Source organism: Protopterus annectens, chromosome 4.part0 (assembly GCF_019279795.1).
Source record: "Protopterus annectens isolate FY-2018-M chromosome 4.part0, PAN1.0, whole genome shotgun sequence".
In the NCBI taxonomy this organism is placed as follows: domain Eukaryota; kingdom Metazoa; phylum Chordata; order Ceratodontiformes; family Protopteridae; genus Protopterus; species Protopterus annectens.
The window spans coordinates 944,700,443-944,723,502 of NC_056733.1; the positions used below are offsets into that span (position 1 = coordinate 944,700,443).

Consider the following 23,060-nt stretch of genomic DNA (forward strand, 5'->3'; position numbering starts at 1 on the left):
TTTCTACTAAACTTTGGAGGTTGTACCTGCAAAAAATCTTTAACAGTCTGCATAGACTTAGCCTTGTCTTCCATTTTCTTTAAGACTGACTCCACAGGAGGACCAAACAAAACTTCAGACTGTAAAGGGGTATCCAGAATTCTAGACTTAACATGCTCAGATAAATTCTGATCCTTAAGCCAGGCGTGCCTACGAATAACTGAACCAGTGGCAGCCACCCTAGAAGAAGCCTGTAAAGCATCAAAACCACATTGCAAAGAGTGCTTACCCACCTGTTCAGAAACATGCACTAAATCCTGCAATTCTTTACACTCTATGCCCTCTGCCAAAGCATCCACTTTAGATCTTAGCTGAGAAAGGAGGAAATTCTGATACTTCAACATATGAAACTGGCAGTTCAAAGCTCTCATTGCTAAAGTAGAAGAGGTATACACCTTCTTACCCCATCTATCCAAAGCTCTAGCTTCCTTATCCAGAGGAACCGGATTCTTAACAACAGAGGCTCTAACACCCTTAGGCCCCTGACTAATAGTTTCTGGGTCCACCCTAGGACTCTTATACAGATATTTATGAGCCTCAGGCACCCTGTAATACCTGTCCGGTTTACTCATTTTGTCCTGATCAGTTTACCTTTGGGTTTTTCATGAATTATGGGTCATTTTTAGACATTTTTAGTAATTTATTTATTCATTGGTTATATAAGTATAGCCATAGCCCTTATTTGCAGTGAGATGGTGCATTGGTTAAGCTATCTGTGGGCTTGGGTGCCACACCGATATTATTTGTAGGTACACATGCCCCAAACATGAGTTAGTGGTTTTTGTCTTTATTTGAGGAGCGGGGGGTTAGTTTTGCCTTGTATGGCTATAGGAGCTTGCCACCACTCTATAGCACACATAGGTTCATACAGCCAAAATTAAGCAGAAACGGCTTTTTGATTTTAAAAGCGGTTGGATCAATTGTATATTATTTAATCAACAATCAAAACCTCTTAAGTAACTTGTATGTAATGATGAAATTTAAATCTTAAAGATCGTTTTTAAATAATGGTGTTTTTAACAATGGTGTTTTTATATACAAAAAACGTTTTTATTTGTAATGCACATTAATAGTGACATGGAATTTCTTAATTGAAGGTGGATATCAATTAAAAGTTTATTAATTGGGAGGGACTAAAGTATTTAAACTCCCTTCTCCTTGTCAGTAACTGTTTTGTCTGAGGAAGGTGGGTTATTGAACCTACCGAAAGTTCTTGTTTAATAAAGTGCTAACACTACGGTTTTTACAGCTATCGCCTGGTTATTGGATTATTTTTATCACTTCTGCATTAGCTTCCTTCGGGGTTTTATATTTCAACAGTTTGTTTGGCAGTTTTCGTATACCTGTCCGGTTTAACTGAAGAACCAGAACTGACACCAGAGGAAGGCAAAACAGACCTGCCCTTAGAAGGAGCCTTAGAAACAGTAGCAGAAGGCCTAACCACCTTAGGCATAGAAGGGAGAATAGTAACCTGAGAGGCCCCTTCAGCCTGACCTGCCTCCTGAGAGGCCACATCTTGTAAAATCAAAGTTTCCCCCTGGGACTCAACAGAAACTTCAGCCGGATCCACCTGTTCAGCTGTAGCTTCTAAAGGTCCGGCGTCCGAAACGGACGAATCATCCTGCCTAGGCTTTAAAGATTTGTCTTTGCGCTTCTTAGTAGAAGCAGGCGTCGGAACATCCGACGGCATATTATAATTACACCTCTTGCTAAAGACTAACCTAGCGCAATCTAACCTCCGTTTTATAGTGCGCTTATTAAACCTAGCACAAAACCGACACCCGACTACGTGCTCCGGTCCCAAACAAGGAATACAAAGCGAGTGGTAATCCCTATGCGGTATCTGTTTCCCACAAGAAATACAATTATTCACTTTTTCTGACATCCGGTAACTAACTGAGGCAAAAAAAACAAAATATTCCCCAACGGGTACTTAGCCCAACTTGGTATCGGTCTGAAACTCAAGCGAAAAATTTCAGAACGCCGAACGGCACTTGCAACGCTGCTTCTGCATCGGACCATGCGGCAAAAAAGACTGAGGATATGACGTCGGTCATGCGCCTTTATACCCTGACGCTCTGATGTCAGATCTAGGTGCCCATGACCGACGTCAGCCTAATACTTTGGTATTCGGGCCGACCGAGGACAGCGGACTACCCATAAGTAAGGACTGCAGCAATGTGAGATGAAGAACATCCTATTTTGTCAAACAATACCCTATTAATGGTTAAGACCACCATCACACAGACAATTACTTTACCTATTTCACAAGGCGTAATGCAACCGCAAGCAAATTAACTTATAGCAAAATAAAAAAAGTTCCTGAATGGTGTCTGTCTTGTACAAAACACTACAAGTAAATCAGTCCACTGTCTTACTATTACATCTATGGCCGCACATTATCAAAAACTGTCAAGAAGCAGCGCATGACACAGCGTACACATAACTTCATATAAGTTTATTAGTGTGCGACACAGCGTATGCATAACTACCACATCAGTTTATTATTAGTGCGCGACACAGCGTATGCATAACGTCCGCATCAGTTTATTAGTACGCGACACAGCATATGCATAACTTCCACATCGGTTTATTATTAGTGCGTGACACAGCATATACATAACTTCCACATCAGTTTATTAACACAGCATATACATAACTTCCACATAGTTTATTATTAGTGTTCTGCTGCATGTTTTGTTATGCTTAATTCGTTCTTACCTTACCTAAGGTAATGCTTAATTCGTTCTTACCTTAACTCTCTCATGCTCTTTTCCTAAAGAATCATATTCTGACAGAAGCTGAAAAACAATATAGCAGTAAACACAATTAAGCTTATTAAAAAAAACAGCCACTTTATACTTTATTTTGCTTAAAAAGATTTAGCCTGATCTACACTGCCCACCATCTGGGTACCTTCCAAGTTCATGGAGATGATGCTTTGCTAGATCAACCGTCTAGAGACATGAATGACATGGAATATTACCGCATCAGCAGTTATGCATTAAAAATAAATACATACATTTCATACTAAGCCATATGAAGAAATGTCCATATTATCATGTAGGTTCAAACACACGCAACACACAAACAGAATGTAATAATAAAAGAGGTCCATTAAGGCAGCAGGTTGCAAACTACACACCGTTTCCTAGATGGCAGGGAAGCCCTCACCAACATGCTGAATATAATCACTCTGGCAGTCACGTTACCATACCTTTCTCCATGTGACACTGTGTATAAAAGGAGAAACATACTTCCCACCAAAGGGATGTACATAAAACAATGCTTTTGCCTCTCCCTTTGACAGACAGTCACACAATCACCCTTACTACAACAACTTCTAAATGAAGTTCCAAGTACACTGTTAATGTTCCAGGTACACACTATTCATGCTAGTGGTGCACTACACATTACAGGTACACTACTAATATTAGAAACATAAACACAATTTGTTGAACTTACATCTTGCATCATTTTTTGTTCTTGCTTCATCTTGGCTTCTTTATCATCTGACAGCTTGTAAGATTTTTCAAAGGATTCTTCCAGACTTTTAAGCCTCGACTGTAGCCTGCTGATTGTGTTATCCTTCTCTTTGTTTGCTGTTCGCAATTCATCAACACGCTGTTGTAAAGCCTCTGCTGTAGTGCTTAATGCCCCATACCGCTCTGGCCAGTCTGCCTAGATAAGAAACAGCAATACTAAGTTATTCTGTCCACATCCGTATTCTTATGTCCTTACGGACCTGTGTTCTTAATAAGCTAATCCTGAAATCAGCTCTGCAAAACTCTCATTTCATTTTCTTCATCTTTCCTTCAACTTCTATAAAAACACAATCTACTTACATTTCCACCATGCATGAAATGTTTACAGTCTAAGAGAATGCATCTACGTGAGCCACTGCCAAGTAACAGTATATCACCTGAACAACCTGTGAAGTGACCTGATAAGGACAGAAACCAGTACTTTACTTGAACGAATACTGAAGACAGCGGTTGGTGGGATGAGTAACTTCCCATGGATGATTACATACAGGGTGGAGGGCTGTCACCTCTTAGAAGACAAAAAGCAGTTGGTGGGATGAGTAACTTCCCATGGATGATTACATACAGGATGGAGGGCTGTCACCTCTCAGGAAACAGAAAGTGGCTGGTGGGATGAGTAACTTCCCATGGATCACAAAATAAAAAAAGCGAATGCAGTACCAGACCGCACAACTGTTATTAGTTTTACTAATAGAAACAGTTGTGCGATCTGGTACTGCATTCGCTTTTTTTATTTTTTGGGTTTGGAACTGTTTTTCATTTCTTGGTGAACTTCCCATGGATGATTACCATACAGGGTGGAGGACTGTCACCTCTCAGAAGACAGAAACAGGTTGGTGGGATGAGTAACCTCCCATGGATGGTTACACACAGGGTGGAGGGGCTGTCACCTCTCAGGATATTCAGCATCTCTGTCAAGAAATCTGGTTTTGTTCAGCATTTCTCAAATTTATTTTTCTTTTGAGACCATCTAAAAGCCAATTTGTTTGTGAAGTACAGTTTCCCCAAAGTGCACACATTTTCACATGCATTTCCTAGTTACAGTTAAGTTGTGTTTTTAGAAAAGTCTTTTGTTTTATCTGGCAACCTGGGAGTACAAAATATATGACCGTCAACAGTGAACTAGACATTTCATGTAAAAAATTGCATGCGTGTGTGTGTCTGCGTGTGTGTGTGTGTGTGTGTCTGCGTGTGTCTGCGTGTGTGTAATGTACCTTACAGTATCTCTTTGTATTCACAGGTGGTGTAGGTGCATTCCCCTCCTGCGGTCCATCTGATGTTAGTGTCCCCACAGATACTAGCGGTGATGACCATATGCATGAGGTACAGGCAGGGTTGTCAGGGGCAGAAGCTGTGCCATTAGTTACGCGCTGTCCCCCCTGCCCAAGACACGTTGGTTCCGCCTACACATACCACATCACCGCTCCATAGAGGAAGCGACAGGTCAGCCATTGGCATTACCATATATCCCCCCCTCCCCCCCTTCACGGTTCTGTCTGATGCCGACACATACCCACATCACGCCCATAGAGGAAGGGACAGTCAGCGTCTGTTGGCATTGCGGGGAATGAATGTGGTGGCTACAGAAGGTGCGCATACACACCATGTTGCCAGTGTAATGACTGGTGATGTGCCACACAGGCATGTGGCTGGTGCTGCTCGTGGGAGGACCTCTGGCGGACATGCACCTGCTGTACAGGCGCAGCAGCTGGTGAGCTTTTCTATGATGCCTGCATGGGGTATTGGGTTGGGCGCTGGTCAAGGTGGTCTGTGTGAACTGCCTTACCCCCTTCCCCTCATCAATGGCCTTAGTCGAAAAAGGAAAAGGTTGACCAGGTTCCAGGAGCAGGATCTGCCCTGACAAAGCCGACGGGGGTATGATCCAGTGTATAGAGTCCCCAATGTCTTCATTTATGGGCTCCATTATGATCTCCTCCATAGCTTTGCAGACAAGGCTCGTCATAGCAGCGGGCGGTGATGTCCAGGGTCCATAGAAGCACCGCCTTGGTGGAGTGGGACTACAGTTGCTGCCACGCCATTCATTTGGTACGTATCCGTAGTAAGGCTAAGATTAAACAGCAGCCTTTCATGTGTGGGTTGAAGCAGGTCCTCATTGAGGTTGTGTAGCACACAGCCGGGGACACCGTCGGTCCCATTGATGCTGTGTTTTCTGCTTTAGAGAGCAGCTCTCACCTGGGCATCTGAGATGTTTGGGAGGCTAGACTCTGGTGGGATAGATACCTCTCCTCTTGGGGGGGGGGTAGATATATGCACAGAACCTGTCTGCCAGTATGTTGGCAATGTCTGTGGGTTCAGTGATCATTGTACCATTCTGGACTAATTCCGAGCATAACTGTGCTTCCACCCATGTTTCTACCATAGCTAAGGAAGGCCTTATGGTTGTCTTTTGTGTCTTTCATGAGTCCTCTCCCACAGGCAGCCTTGGATGATTGTATGAGTGATCGTATTTTACTGCTAGTATTGATCAGAGATGCCTTCCCTGTTAGTGATATTGCTCTGTCATGTAGTAGCTTTCTCATCTTGTTGTAGGGTTTGTTTATGGCTGGGGTCCACCAGACCGTGTGCCTGCCTTTGGTGGAAAGGGTCCTGATGTTATTAGGGATTGCTTGATCCATACATTCCTGGGGGTGCTCGTAGAAGGCATTTGTAAGGGTTTCAGCAGCGTGGCTTGTGTTTTCCACTGGCTCGGAGGCCTTGAAGTGTACCACTCCAGTCTTAAGAAGTGTGAGGTTTGCTGTGGAGAAGTTCTTCACTGTGGTCTCCTTTGCTGGTGTTAGGGGCGGGATGCGGATCTCCAGTGAGATTGCTTTATGATCTGACCTCACCGTTGAGGGATATACATCCTGTGTGGAGCATGTCATCCCCATGTGTGATGATCAGGACTAGTATAGTTCCTCCTCTTGTTGGTATGGTGCGTAGTTGTTCCATAGCATTTGGGTGTATGAACTCCTGGAACCTTTGGTCTAGGGTGTTGGGTCCTGGGTAATGTTCCCGGTCTATGTATGGGTAGTTGATGTCACCCAAGATGATGGTGTTTGGAGAGCATTCATACTCTCCAGTGTCTTCAGGAAGGCTGTGTGGGTATCCTGGGTTTGGGAGGGTGGTCTGTAGCATGCTACAAACTGTAGGGCAGTTCTACCTATGGTTAATTGCACCTGGATGGTCTCACTGCTACGATGCGTTGCCACCAACCTGTAGGTGTGGGTATCCTTCATGCATATGGAGACTCCCCTCCTTCTGTGGTTCGGTCGGTTTGGGTCCGGAAAGCGTGATATGAGGTATAACCTGATAGTGCTGGGGTGCTCTCAGGAGCCCTGAACCAGGTTTCAGTCACAGCACTGACATTGATGTCCTCAATACTGAGGAGGGCTTTGAGGGCGTGCAGCTTGGGCTTAGACTACTGGCATTGAGCAGTATTACCCTTAGTTCTTTCCAGGTTTGTAGTCTAGGGCGGTAGGTTTATCATTTGAGCCTTGCCTGAAATGGGCACTATGGGGGTGGCAGGAGCCTTTGCAAAACTCCGGAAGCCCAGCGGTGACAGGTGCAAGCCGTCCCTTGCGAAGGAGCGTGGCTTGTCAAGCATGTCATCCCAGGCAAGAAGACATTGGACCCCCTTGGACTGACACCGGTAATTAAGACAATTATTAAAGCTGATCATTTTGACTCTGTATTGTGGCATCATTCTTGGTGAGGGTAGGATACTGCTCAGGGTCAGGGTCATACCGGCCTGGGCTACATAATCTGAGAACCCCTCTATGTCTCCTTTCATGTAGTCCAGGAAGGTATGTCCCGGTCGTTGACACCGGCATGGAAAATGACCGCGTCATACTTGTACATGCTGCGGAGTGACCTGAGTGCTTGTGTTATGTGGCGGATTCTAGCACCCAACAGGCAGCCTACTGTGATCATTCCCTTGTTCAGTCTGGTGGGTGGGACGTCAGTGTGTCTGACTATGGCGTCACCTATTACAAGTGTGTCTGGCATTGTGTGTGGCCTTAAGGGCTGTGACTGTTTAGCACATTGACGTTGAGAACTATGTGTTGCATGTCCTATGTCTTGTGGAGGCAGTTGCTTGGGTGTCTGCTTTGGATGCCTCAGTAGGTTTGGTATATGTTTGAACAGTGCCTCCGAGTATGTCTTTGTGTGTTTATGTGTTTGTTTTGCAGTTGTGATAGTTCTATGTGAAACTGGGTTTGTGGTGTGCGTGGTGTCCTTCTCCTCCTGTCTGGTCTTGCCGGTCCTGAGTTGAGAGAGCTCAGCCTCCTGTTTGGCTATATAGTTGCATCTCTCACATGTATTTCTGTTTTGTCGGGGAAGGTGTGGGTTGTCTGTGTACATGAGGCAATTGTAACATTGCCTCAGGATGCCCAGATTCACCAGCTGAACAGGAGAGGTCGCTAGCAATTGACCCTTCGACATGCTAGAAAACGTGAATGTGTTTGCTGTGTAACTGAGTCAGAAGGGACCTATAGGGTAGTGGGTACTCAAGGGGATTCTAGGCTAATGTAGTACTCCGTTTAGTATATATGTACTTTACCTATATAAGAATACTTTAGGAGCAAGTGCTGAGCTTTTGTGATAGAGAACAGACAGTTTAGATTGCAAGTAGAGAAGTTCTAAGGGAAAACATGCAGAGCACGGAGCCAGACATAATTTAACATTGTTTACACAGTACATGACACACATGTCCACACATATACTGCACCTGACGCCTGTGATCGGTGCCACAGGCTACAGTGGACAGAGACATCACATACATGGCATGACACAGTACAGGTATGGTGACATTGTGCAGGTGTCGTACACAGCATGCTGGCCACTGACCTCAGGTGTCACCTGTCAGCACTGGTGCACGCTGTGCAGCAGTAGGACGCTGTACCGGTACAGGAATATGGCCGCAATCGCAGGGTGTACACCACTATGGTGCACACCCCATAGTGTGCAGATGGGGACACCTGCCTGTGTGGTCAGCACCCTCACAATACAATGCACCCACACGCCATGTCACAGGGGGCGGACTTGCACAGGTGGCCAGTATGGCTCACACCTATGGCATTGACAGGGTCATGCAATGCAGTACCAGTATGGGATGGTCACCCTGTGTGGTTAGTGTCCGTTCACAACACTATATCTGCATACACCCTCACACCAGGCAGCAGACATACAAACATGTTGACACACTCACATGGTGGTGACCACACATGTATACACGGAGAGATGACGTGTTGCATGTACTGCACCATCCACATCCATGCACCCCACACTGAGGTATGTACAGATCTCTACTATGGTGTACAGTGATGTGTGGCATGTGGGACAGTCCCCCCGATATGTGGCATACATGGGCACACATTCCTGCACACATGTCGGTGCTGGGAATGCCACATCCGCCATATGAGACATGTGCAGGCGTGCAGCGGTAATGTAGTGCATTATGCGTACCAACACTGTATCCGGCAGATGTGCCGATATATGCACTTGGGAGGTGGTAGGTGTTACAGTAGCCATGTGACATACGGTCGATGACACCTGACCAATGGGTATGCATTATGGCAGCACTGTCATGTAACAGCGACATAGCATACTGTATGCACATGGCAGGGTAGGATGGTGTGTGACACACCTGTGACCACCACCTGCACACATGCATGTGGACAGGTGTTTAAACACATGATGTACACACATACCGCCATACATGCTGTTACTATGCCACCATATAATGGCCCCCATGATGGGTATGCATGTGGTAGGGAGTTGCAACTATGTTATGGACATCGGCCACCGCACATGCATGGCTGCACCATGCACGGTACACGTGTCACATGTATCCCCTATTGCCATGTGTGTATGCATTGCTACATTTTGACATGTGTGTTGACATACATAGAACATGGACTGTGGTATGGTATCACAGCTGTCACAGGCGAACTATACAAGGGTATGTGTCCCAGTCAACACCGCTACACCCTGTAGTGGGAGCATACCACAGACATGTGTCCACCTTCCATTCGTGTGTATTACCGCCTATGCCAGTGTTATGCATGTGGTACATCACAGGCTTTGTATGTGTCCTGTGTGCAGTCCATGCACACAGCCAGACAATCACTTGTATGACATATACGGACGTTGGTTCACTGTGGTACAGCAGCAGTCATGTGTCATAGCTGTGTCAGGGCCGTGGTATGTGTGGAGCAGGCCTATGTATACTGATATGGGCGGACTACATCACACATGTGTGATCATTGTTAGTACATGTGTACTCTGCATGAATGGTGTACACCGCTATACAGACCTGTGGACATATGTCACATGCTGTTGCTGAACCGTGAGGCATACTGCTGCACCGATGACATGGTGCTGGCATGGCAGCTACAGTGTTCACTGCAGTGTGTACATGTTTGGCCTGCACCCGTGACGCCTGTGATGTCATCTGTGTGTGTACGAGTAACTGCATGTGTGTCCACCCTGTGCGTGTGGACGGTTTTACCTGACCGTGACTTGCGGTGTGTACACTCCGTCTGCATGCTGGATGGCGCGTAGCACATGCTAAGTGTGTGAGCATGCCCGGTTTGCTGTTGTGTAGGTGGACACACACGACGTTCCACACTCTGCCGTTCCATGATTCCACCCCATGTGTATGCATGTCTGCACTCTGCAAATGCTAAGTGTGTGAGCATGCCCAGTAAGCAGTTGTGTAGATGGACACACAGTACAGTGCACACCGTGCCCGTCTGTGATGATACCCCGTGTGCATGTATGTTCCCCCTTTGCAACCGCCAAGTGTGTGAGCATGCCCGGGTTGCTGTTGTGTAGGTGGACACACACGACGTTCCACACTCTGCCCTTCTATGATTCCACCCCATGTGTATGCATGTCTGCACTCTGCAAATGCTAAGTGTGTGAGCATGCCCAGTAAGCAGTTGTGTAGATGGACACACAGTACAGTGCACACCGTGCCCGTCTGTGATTATACCCCGTGTGCATGTATGGTTCCCCCTTTGCAACCGCCAAGTGTGTGAGCATGCCCGGGTTGCTGTTGTGTAGGTGGACACACACGACGTTCCACACTCTGCCCTTCCATGATTCCACCCCATGTGCATGCATGTCTGCTTCTGCAAATGCTAAGTGTGTGAGCATGCCCAGTAAGCAGTTGTGTAGATGGACACACAATACAGTGCACATCGCGCCCATCTGTGGTTATACCCCGTGTGCATGTATGTTTCCTCTTCACGACCGCTAGGTGTGAGGGCATGCCCAGTACGCCATGCGTGGGAACACAGTACAGTCGGCACCGATGGCGGGTACTAGGCGTGTAGCCATGGCCAATGACATCCTGCATAGCCATGGTGGCCGTCCAGGCGAGTCATATGTGGTTGATATGCCACAATGGCTGCCTACATCATGCACGCCGGTTGCTCTCTCATAGGGTGTACTGTCTGTGGTGCATCCCGTATCCATGTTGTGATGTTGTGCTCCATAGTTAGTTGGTATTCCTGAGTGCAGCACTGCCGTGTTACTGTACGCCCACCTTGGGATAGTAACATGCTGTGTGACTGCGCACTCTGTCTTCATTCCCTATCGGCTGCCTTGCCTCTGCAGATGATATCACCCACCTAGGAGTATGCCTCTTGACAGTGCTGTGCTCAGTAATCTCGGTAGCGTGTTCTACAAATGCATCATGCTGTAGTGTGTTCATGTAGGTAGGCGTAGGTTCAACTCCTGGCCCTTCCCCGTGTGTGTGTGTGTGTGTGTGTGTGTGTGTGTGTGTGTGTGTGTGTGTGTGTGTTTCCAGCTGCCTCTGGAGATAGTAATGCTTTTAGACGCTTCGCAACACATACCTTGGCTATCAGCGTCTATTCCTTTACGGATGATGTCACCCGCCTAGAAGTATGCCTCTGACAGCACTGTGCTCAGTAATTTTGGTAGCGCGTTCTGTAAATGCATCATGCTGTAGTGTGTTCATGTAGGTAGGCGTAGGTTCAACTCCCGGTCCTTCCCCGTGTATGTTTGTGGTGTGTGTGTGTGTGTTTCCAGCTGCCTCTGGAGATAGTAATGGTTTTAGACGCTTCGCAACACATACCTTGGATATCGGCGTCTATTCCTTTATGGATGATGTCACCCGCCTAGAAGTATGCCTCTGACAGCACTGTGCTCAGTAATCTCGGTAGCGCGTTATGTAAATGCATCATGCTGTAGTGTGTTCATATAGGTAGGCGTAGGTTCAACTCACGGCCCTTCCCCGTGTGTGTTTGTGGTGTGTGTGTGTGTGTGTGTTTCCAGCTGCCTCTGGAGATAGTAATGCTTTTAGATGCTTCGCAACACATACCTTGGCTATCGGCGTCTATTCCTTTACGGATGATGTCACCCGCCTAGAAGTATGCCTCTGACAGCACTATGCTCAGTAATCTCGGTAGCGCGTTCTCTAAATGCATCATGCTGTAGTGTGTTCATGTAGGTAGGCGTAGGTTCAACTCCCAGCTCTTCCCCGTGTGTGTTTGTTGTGTGTGTGTGTGTGTGTGTGTGTGTGTGTGTGTTTCCAGCTGCCTCTGGATATAGTGATGCTTTGCAACACATACCCTGGCTATCAGCGTCTATTCCTTTACGGATGATGTCACCCGCCTAGAAGTATGCCTCTGACAGCACTGTGCTCAGTAATCTTGGTAGCGCGTTCTGTAAATGCATCATGCTGTAGTGTGTTCATGTAGGTAGGCGTAGGTTCAACTCCCAGCCCTTCCCCGTGTGTGTTTGTGGTGTGTGTGTGTGTGTGTGTGTGTGTGTGTGTGTGTGTGTTTCCAGCTGCCTCTGGAGATAGTAATGCTTTTAGACGCTTCGCAACACATACCTTGGCTATCGGCGTCTATTCCTTTACGGATGATGTCACCCGCCTAGAAGTATGCCTCTGACAGCGCTGTGCTCAGTAATCTCGGTAGCGCATTCTGTAAATGCATCATGCTGTAGTGTGTTCATGTAGGTAGGCGTAGGTTCAACTCCCGGCCCTTCCCCGTGTGTGTTTGTGGTGTGTGTGTGTGTGTGTGTGTGTGTTTCCAGCTGCCTCTGGAGATAGTAATGCTTTTAGACGCTTCGCAACACATACCTTGGCTATCAGCATCTATTCCTTTACGGATGATGTCACCCACCTAGACGTATGCCTCTGACGGTGCTGTGTTCAGTGGTCCACGTAGCGCATTCCATACCTGTGTCATACTGTCGTACGGTTGAGTAGGTAGGGGTAAGGTTAATCCCCATGCCTGCCAGCTGTGTGTGTGTGTGTCTATGCTCCCAGCCGCATGGGTTCATAGGTTATGGTTTTAGACGTTCCACAGAACACTTATATCCTGCCGACTCTCTGTGTTTGTGGATGTTGAGACGCGGCTAGTGGACTGCTGTGGTTGGCGACCTCCGTAGCGTGTTCTCCACGTGCGCCTGCTGTGGTGTGATGGGGTAGTGATGTGTACGTTCCACTACCGGCCTTGCCACATGTGTCCATCTGTATCTCTCTCGATGTATATATACATACATATGTTATGCCCACAGCGCTGCTCTTGCATGGACAGCTGTCTGTCCCATGTATCGCATATTTGCACAGCTGACACATAGAACTGTGGTACGATGCATATCCAGTCATTGTCCATGCAACGTCCGTATTCCGGCACGCCCTAGAGACATCTGCTGTATATCTTGGCAGACAGCTATCCTTGCTGTACTGTCACTGTACTGCATACGCCATAGACCTTGTGTATCATTGCCTGTTTATGGTGTGTGTATGTCTATCTGAGCTGTGTGCATGGTCATGTGTATGTCCCGCTATAACCGTCTGTGCAGGTGTCGCCACTATGGGTAATCCTTGTAGACCGCTGTTTCATGTGCACTTCAGCACATACCGGCGGACCGTACTACCCCTCCTACGGCAGCACAGGAGTGGCCTTAGGTCAACTGCTGCCCTAGGCAATAGGGCTCCATGGCGCCCCCCACCACAACACATGGTGCCCCCATCCTGGTGTACCTACATGACATAAATACTGGAAAGGTGGCCCTGCAAGAGCGGTGCCCTAGGCAGCCGCCTGGTTGGCCTATGCCTAAGGCCGGCTATGAGCACATCCCATCATCTTGCAGTGGATACTAGTGTTTCCACACACATGTATCTGTGTCTGTTTATAACTCTCCACCTCAGGGGACGTATATCTGGACACGGCCTTAGGAGATAGTGGGACACTCGGGGCCAGTCATGTCATGTTGCTCTTAGAAACACTGATAGTGGGCACAGTGATATGTTATGCATGCGTATGGCATTTCCGTCTGATATGGTATCTTCCTCGCATGTTTGTCGCTGTTTCCTGTCATCAGTTATCATGTGGGCGCCGGACTGTTACTGTTACGTGGAACACAGCGAACATATGAGGCAGACTTCTACTCAGTCTGCGTACATCTGTGCAGTTGCAGGGTATGTGACTACTACAACATACCTACTGTCTGCCTACAATACACACACAGTGTGTGGCGGCATGACAGACCACATGGCATTACTTTGTATTTGCACGGCACACCCACGCAGACAGTTGTGTTCCTCACACAGGTCTACATCTGCTTATCCACACTACTTGTTCTTTCCTGTACCATATGTGTGCGTCGTATTTGCGCTTCCCATCGGTGGCGGGGCTCACGTTCGGCTATGGGGGCCTGACATTTGTTATGTTGACACTTCATGGCACCCTGGGGGACACTTCACCTTTGTGTCTGCTTACCTTCCACATTGACCTTCGCGGGGCATACGTTGTCATTCACAGTTACCGGGGTAGGACATATGCATGTTTGCACATCTGTCCTACTGTCTTTCTTCCCACCTGTCCGCCTAGGATCACCGGTTCAGTACATGTATTCTGGACAGGTAGCTCCTGCATACCCTGACCTGTTGTCATTATGTGAAAACACCCTGACGTTCGGCCATTGCCCTTGTTACGTTTCGCATAGTGCTGTGCCTTCCTAGCTGATTGCTGCCTAGGCATTCCAGACTGTGCGGTGGGTGATAGGGATCGCTATTTCCATTGCATGAGTAGTGACACTCATAACATCCGTATTCATGGCTACGCCAGCATACCTCTCCAGTGTACCTGGTTATGAGGGATGTACCTCATTTGGGGTCTTCAATGGGTCATGCTCCTCGGAATCCCTCAAAATTCAGTGTTAGGAATGGTTTAGGTGAAATCCATGGTCAATTGACATTAATCATATTAATTCATTAAAGGATCTTCTTTATAAGTGGGAACGGCATAGTTTAACCATCCTCTGACCTTCCTAGTTGAAGTTGTTAGTGAGCCATTACTATGTGTTCCACAGTTTGCCCATTTGTTCCACATTATGGAGGCGAGTGATCCTCATTTTGGTGATGGCAGGTTGAGAGCTATATGCGCGGTATTGGCACGACGGTCTGACTTTGTATGGGGAATTTCTAATGTTGTCCCTATCTGTATTTCCTGTGCTATGCCTTACTGCAGCTGTGTTATTCCGACAGATTTCCAGTTATGGGTGCCATCTTGGTCGTACGCATGTCCATCCATGGGAATCGCCTACTGAACACTGATATAGGGCTGTACACATTTCACACCTGCTTTCCGCATTATCCGGTGGATGCTTTGCACCATTAGTGGGGATTAAGGCATGTACTATACCCACATCCCTCCCACGGGGTGGGCCAACGGATTCTCTGCCAAACAACACCGAGGCCCATTTCTGCATACCCAGGTTCCCATGGCTGCAACCCTCGATGGTACACATTACACATGCTTAATGTGTGCGGTACTGGGATGTGGATGCACTTCTATGGACTCGCCAATCTGGGGATTTCTGTTCATATGTCCTGCATTTTATGGACACATGTGTCATCAACCTTGAACACGCTTTTAGTGCATATGTCTAGCTGTTCCGTAGTCGCGGCTGTCACTTCTTTTGCGTCAATCGCAGCAGGGGTTTGCGAGTGGAGCAATTTTTGGAGTCCTACAATGGACACCAGTGTGCATCTGTAAAGTGTAGAACTTGCTGGACTGTCACCATCTGGCCAGTGGTTTTGACTGCTGCTGTATGTTCCCCATTCGCGGATGTCTGTTTGACTACCCATATTATGTATTACTTGGCATATCTATATCCAAGTGTCATATATACGGGCCGTCGGACTGTTGTGTGTACATATATACATGTGAACCCCTCGTTTCATACCTTGCTTTGTTACTGTCTGTGGATTACCTGTGTACACACATCTATTACCATACCATACCTTTCCACTGTACAGGTTCTGGCAGGGTGTACAGCTGGTTGGCCCTTTATCTTGCTGTGTGTTACATTGACCTGTGTCTATCTGGCAATTCGCTGGCATGTCATGTGAGGCTTACTTGATTCTATAGAGACCTGATTCCGTAATTATGATGTGCTTCCACTGACCATATATTTCTCTTTCGTCTGGAATCTTTATGTAACCAGTCCTTTTTGGACACTTTCTATTGTTGTTCTTTTTTGGTTACATATATGACTACTTTGGTATGTTGTGCTATTATTGTGTGTGGAGCATTTCTCCACGGGCCTCTGCTGACACTGGACATATATCCAGCTAGCCTAGCCCGGTCAACAAGTGTGAACCAACAAAACACAAAATGTACGGTGGCACCTTCTGACAAGTGGGTCGGGTTACAGATGCATACCCGTCGTCAATCCCTGCTACTAACACACCCGTTATTCTATCCACATTCTATGTTTGTCTTATCACATATCATGTGTTTCTCACTATTTGTACCGGTATTTTGCATGGCATTGTCCGTTTCCATACTTTCAGAGGCTGACAGTTTTGAGACATGTATAACTAACGTGGAGGACACAGCATTAACTTTCCCTGCTGTGAGCGGATCACACACGCACAGGCGCACTTGCATTTCCTAATTTGGGTTACGTGCAGGCGCACATGCATATCCGTATTCTGATTACATATGTTTACTGGGTCTGTGAGGTTACGTGGTCTGTATTAGTTGTGACTGTTCGGTAACACATCTCTGATCTGGTTACTGGGCGTGTGTGGAACACACTTTCACCTTTACACATGTAACTGTCTTTGCGGCACAGACGCATTACGTACACGTTCACATTTATATGTTCTATAGTCGTAATTCAAACGGGACTGCATTCACGTTTGCCGGTTGCTGTGACCACTACACGTTTGCTGTTCTGTCTCATTTATATGCATACCCATGGTACATAGCTACATTAACATATCCCCCCCCCGCACTCACATACGTCACAGGCATCCATTCTCCTGCTAGGAAAAGTGCGGTACTACATGTTACACATTCCCTATTCCCTACTGCTCATGACCCAGGATGCATATGTCATGACCACAGGGATATTCGGATCACGGGGGCTTATAGCCCCAACGTATACAGGCCTTCGATTGTCAGGGTGTTCCTGTGGTGCTTTGGGTTTGGTCTTGTCCACCTAGTGTACGGAACTGCCCTGACCAGACGAGTCACATGGGCACGGTTTGTCCGTGTCTATTATACCATAACCCCCCCATTATTCCTAACCGTGCACGCTGATTGGCCGGCGTGCCCGTTGTAGATCGTGTTATAGTAATGGCACACGGTCCGGTCGCCCGGACCTATTTCCATTAGTATACCTCGGTATTTATAACCTGTCTCGCTATGTTACATGAGTTTAACATTGAGTGACAGCTTTAACTGAGCCATGGACATGCCCGTTGCTTACTTTGGGGCAGTCCCGCTCTGCTACACACATTTAACATGGCGGAACAGGTTGTACAGCACAGCAATGGGGGACATCGGGCTCTCTGTCGCTGTTTTGTATTGAATTGCTATGTTGAGTTTGTTTCACATAGCGAGACAGTGTCGACATTGGCAACGGACATCTCGCGCGCATGCGTCCGCACCGCGGGTGCCAGATATCTGCGGATGGGCAGCGAACAGGCATTATGCTGTGCCATTATGTCTGGGAATTTATAGTTTCTTTCCCTAGATGATATGGCATACTAGCAATAACCCACGTCTGGGTGTGGGTACTGCTGTATTTACCCACGGTTGCCTTTGTGTGGTCCCTCGGGCATTGGCCTCGGGACCGCACCACGTCTACAGTGGGTATATCCAGCATTACCCACATCCGGGCGTGGGTTATTGCTATGGTATTCCGTGTGTACAGACACGTGTGTTTAGACAACCAACAATAGCTTCTGCTATTGGCATACAATGCTGTGGGTGGTGCCGGTTATCATACATATGCCACGTTCTGCGTTTGTCCCATTCACACTTGTCTATCCCCTGTCCTCATTCATACGTGGATATTTATGTGGCACATGACTGAACTATGTATTACGTGCAGGTATGATGTGTACAGTGCACATATGTCATGGTTGGTTACAGTGTATCTGTGTACCTACCTCTGTGATACTGAGGACTACCACACATCCTTCGCAGCATTACATGCGTATGTCCATACTATTATTCTGTGGCCTGTGGGGGGTTGTCGGAGCACCGGTTACCTGTGTCCCTGTTTGTGCACACATCATGGTGGTCTTTGTTCGGCCTCCGTTGCTATCATGGGTTGGACGGTGGTGTTGGTGTGTGTTTGGGTTGTGTTTCTACTGCCGATACGTCAGTGGTGGGTGGGGTTTGCACGTGTTCCTCTTTGCAGGGGGCCCCATTCTGGACATTTGTGTCCTGCATCGACACTTGACACGTGCCATATGTCCTGTGATATTGCCACAGTCGTGTATGACTTCCTGCATTACTACTGCGTGTTACTGGCATTTTGTATCTGGTACGTATGACTATTATGTTGGATAGCTTAGGCTATTCCCATGCTATGACATACCCATTCATCCGGGCATATACTTGTTATTCAATCCTTTGCATTGGCCATGGGTGTTTTGCCATACGGCACCACAAATATCTATGTGTGATGTCCCACCTTGACCTTCTGTGCATGTGGCACCCTGCTGGGGTGACCTGCTTGGTGGACGGCTGTTCCGCCCTGTGTATTGTGTTTGACATGTCTGCATAGCTAATCATTGGTACAGTGGCTGCACATACTGCTTTGTCCAGATGTGTACAGTTATGGACACCGTGGCGTGTGAACACCTATGGGGTTTCGACAGGTCCGTACCACATGCGGGATGTACGCATTCTGCCGACACATTCACATGCGGCCATTTGGATATCAGTACCTGGGGTGGGATGTTGACATGTGGGGTACATATTTGCACGCATGTCACTGCCTAGGACAATACTTCCTACTACATTTGGGGTATACCCGCTGTGTGTAGGTGTGCAGCTGTGCAAGGCTGTTAGCTGGATTGGGTGGACGGTCGTACATGGGTGCGGGTTACGTGCTATGACGGGGCTGTTGTGTATTACATTTGCATGCATGGGTTCTGCTTCTGGATATTCCGCTTTGGCATACGCCATCTTATGTGTATGCGACGGGTACGTTGCTGGGTCTAGCACATGTTGCTATGCACGTGTTTGTCTGTGTTTAGGATATCTGGTTTCTTTCTGGTTGTTATATGGACATGACTGCCCAGCTGTGTACTCTCACTACCACTGTGGGACTGCTGGTGACCATGCCCATGGGGCTACTCGTGTGTAGGTGTGGCGCGCTGACATGATGCAGTACATCTCCAGTGGGTATGCCTGCTGACAGTGCATTGCATGATGGACACGGTATTCCGCGTATCCTTTGTTCCATGGACGGGTACAAGTTGGACTTCGTGGATTAATGTTTGGTTCTCCACTTTGTGTGGACGGGTACTATGTTGCATACTCTGTGTACGTTTCATTACCCACGGACACTGGTTGGTGCGGTTACTATTGCAGGTGGCCTGTGACAGTCAGCACTTTAGGTTGCTCCTCGCCTGCCGGCTTGGCCACGCCTACGGGGGCATCCTACTTGTTTGGCGACGCGTGCCCTCTGCACGTGGTTGTGGTTGCGGCGCACACTCATTACTATGCATGTGGCGCTGCTACGCCGGTTATACACTGCACTGCCAGTGCAAGCCTTATGCCGGCCTTGCGCCGAGCTTCATGAATCCGGGGGCATGTCTAGTATTGCTTGACATGCACAGGAAGTTTTATTCAGTAAGTATAGGATTTCTTGTGATAGAAATCTGTTGTGACAGCCATTTTCCATTTCTGTCTATAAAAGATTACAGTCTTTGTTGTTGGTGTTCATGGTAGTGTGCATGTTGTATAGCTGTAGAGGTCAAGCAAGGTCGAATTGGCCATGTACCATATGGATGGACAGCAGTCTGTCTGCTGAAGAATGGCATACAGAGCAAGAACTGCACATTTCAAAAATACCATTTGAACCCTTGATATAAGTATCACCATGAATAGTAGGCAACATTAAGGGTTGTGGAGGAGTGTACATCTTAGCAAACTTTGTGGCCTAAGTGTAAATATCATAGTTCGGGCTTTAATTCAAATTTTTATATTATGCCTTTGATACCACAGTATGTCGCAGGTAATGTCAGCATGTTCCAGGAGCTGATATATAAGACAGGTGTTTCCATTCACATGGAAGAGCAAGAACAAGGTTCCAGGTGATCAAACATGCAGGAATCTCCAGTCAACAAAGTATTGTTGAAAGGTATGATATATATCTTACAGGTAATACCCAGTTTCTGAAAATAAAAAACAATAATGTTAGGTGTGGTAAAAGTGGTTATTTTTCAGCTATCTTTCAAAAGCATTGTACTACCATCTTCCTAATTTCTTGATGTTGTCCCATGATGTCCTTGCGCACTGCACATGGGAAGCTGCAGCTAAGCTAAATGAGTGTGGAATCTAACTGAGCGAGGGTTATATGTTTGGGGTATAAGCGTCATCACTCCACTGTTTTCTTGAATACAGGCCTCACCTGAAGCTGGGTAAACAGGGTACCCTTCTCATGGCAGAAAACTATTCCTTCTTAAGTGCCATTCTATGATGAAAATGTGTGAGTGGACTTCTTTGTTGTAGTCACAGCGTTTGGTAACATTGTACCCATTGCACTACATTCTATTCTGTGGCCCCCTGAGGCTGGAGCCAGCCACTGGTGCTTCACACCCTGAACAGTCATAAGTTGCTCCTATTTATCCTTAGAATATTCTTATTTTGACCACCTAAATTCTCTACATAGGGCTGATAAACAACAGGCTATGAGAAGCAATCTGTTGTATTACTGATGACATGTATTTTGGAGTTTGTCCCATAAGGCTCACACTGCCTCCCCATGGCTTTGTACAGCCAGCTGATAGCTTGCCAGGTATAATGCTGCCTTCAACTTGTTTTATTCAGCCTCTAACAGTAGCAGAGTGTGTGCCCTCCATTGTTTTACTGCTATGAGCCAGACAACCGGACAACCTGGCAACTTCCTGGTGTCTCTAACTGCTGTAGTACCCTTCTGTAAGCCATCTAATTACCATTACTGTGGGTGTTAATTACCTGTTATTCTTGTACAGCCACTGTACTGTGAATGAATTTGTATTCACACTGGTAATGGTGCTGTTTTCAGTATGTCCACAGATACTGTGAATTAATTTGTAACCACACTGGTACTGGTGCTGTTTCTAGTACATCCACTGATCCTGTGAATGAATTTGTATCCACACTGGTACTGCTGCTGTTTACAGTGCCACTCTTTTGAATTGACCCCACTGTGAAAGCAACATAGTGTAGAATGTTCAAGTATTCTTCACCTCACCCTTTTTGTTGATTGCTCCCTGCCTGAACTATACATCTGTTTTCCGATTTTGAGTTGGGAGTGCCTGGTTTGCCTTCTGTTTGTATATCCAGGAATAACTCCAACTATGTAGTGGCAATTCATGTTTACATGTAATTACTCTTGGCCACCTGCTACTGAGCTTGCTTTCTCCTAAGTACCTCTCCCAACCCACTTCTTAGTGATATGGCAACAGTTATCCTGAAAAAAAAAATCCAGTGCAGTATGACAGTGTGCCAACACTCAAGTAAGATTCCGATCTCTAAAAACGTAGGTGACTAAAGTAAAGAATACTCTTGTTACTTGATAGGTTCATAGGTGGTTACTCGGATACTGACCCAAAGGTCTTTACAAGCCTACCCATGTGTACCCGATATAATACTAGAGAAACCCAATATAAAGGATCTAGCCTAAACTCAAAATCTTAGTTAACAATGGCTGCACATATCTAGGAGGATCATAGGTGAAATTGTGGCAAGGAATTTATGGTTTCCCATCCAGTCATCCAGAATACACATAAACAGACTCATAGAGGGGCTCTGTTTGATGTGAACTGGTTTCCTATTCATGAGGCAATCTCAGAGACATATATGTCTCTCCAGCAGGTTCTATTTATGTCGCAGGCCAGGTAAAGGTGCCTGGAGCAAGTGACCCTTATCCCATTAGTCTTGCGGATATGCAGCATTTCGATTAGGTTTGGATCTGAGATTCCTGTATAGGCCAGGCACAAGTCTTCTCTAAGTAGTCTGTATGCTAGTGAGTACAGTGACAGTGACTTGAGTCTGTCAATGCATGACATGTGATGGAGACCCTGTAATTTTCTTGGTTAGAAATCTCTGGGGTCTCTCAAGTTGCTGCAGGTGCCAGGTGAGGTACATACAAAGGGAGCATTGTACTCAGTTATTGGCCTGATGAGGGTCGAGTACAGGGGAGTTATGACCTGTTTTGCTCTTGAGGCAATGCCTTTGCTAATGAGGTGAGCAATGTAGAATGCTTTCCTTACCACAGTAGACACATGGTGGTCAAAGATTAGGCTACAGTCAGCTTGCATTCCCAGTTCTATCAGTGCTGAGTTGTTACTTAGGGTGTTATTATCTATATGGTAGTCTACATGGATATTGTTTTTACCGAATGGGATGATAATGCATTTTTTAGCATTGAGTTTGAGTCCATGGCTTTGACACCAATCATTCATTTGTGTAAGTCCTTCTAAAAGTATATTGACATCTTCTGGGCATAAAATGATTACACCTAATTTGCAGTCATCAGCAAAGTTAGACACAGGCCCTCAGTTTTGGCCTGAAGTTCTGAGAAGTATATTCTAAACAACAGGGGGCACAGCACTGACCCCCCCCACTGCTGACAGCTCTACTGGTCGAGGTAAAGTCCCCAATTTTGACTGAGTGTTATCTGAAAGTGAGATGGTTAGCAACCCACCTGACAACATAAAAGTTTATATTCAACTGGGAGAGTATATCAGTGATGACCGAATGTGGGAGTGTATTGAAGGCCTTTGCTAAGTCAAGGTAGGTTGTATGCACAGATTGGCCTTCATTTATGCCCCAACTTGGTGATGCTTTTGAAGAAGTCTACCAGGTTTAACAGGTATGATCTCTTTGACAAAAGCAAATGTGTCAGATTAAGGATATGGAGGTCATCTATGTCCTTATTTATAGGGTGCATGATGATTTGTTCCATGGCCTTACA

The 23,060-nt window shown here is 46.6% G+C and overlaps 1 protein-coding gene across 4 annotated transcripts in view; it reads right to left on the reverse strand.

The window, feature by feature from the left end:
- Positions 1-23,060, reverse strand: part of MPHOSPH9 (M-phase phosphoprotein 9) — a 2,191,511-nt gene that overhangs the window by 842,560 nt on the left and 1,325,891 nt on the right. For all 4 annotated transcript variants that reach the window (XM_044068924.1, XM_044068922.1, XM_044068923.1 and 1 more), the window contains 2 exons: positions 3,505-3,720; positions 2,793-2,840 (listed from right to left, as the gene is read on the reverse strand). In XM_044068924.1, coding sequence (XP_043924859.1) covers positions 2,793-2,840; positions 3,505-3,720 — 264 coding nt within the window. The remainder of the gene's footprint in view (positions 1-2,792; positions 2,841-3,504; positions 3,721-23,060) is intronic.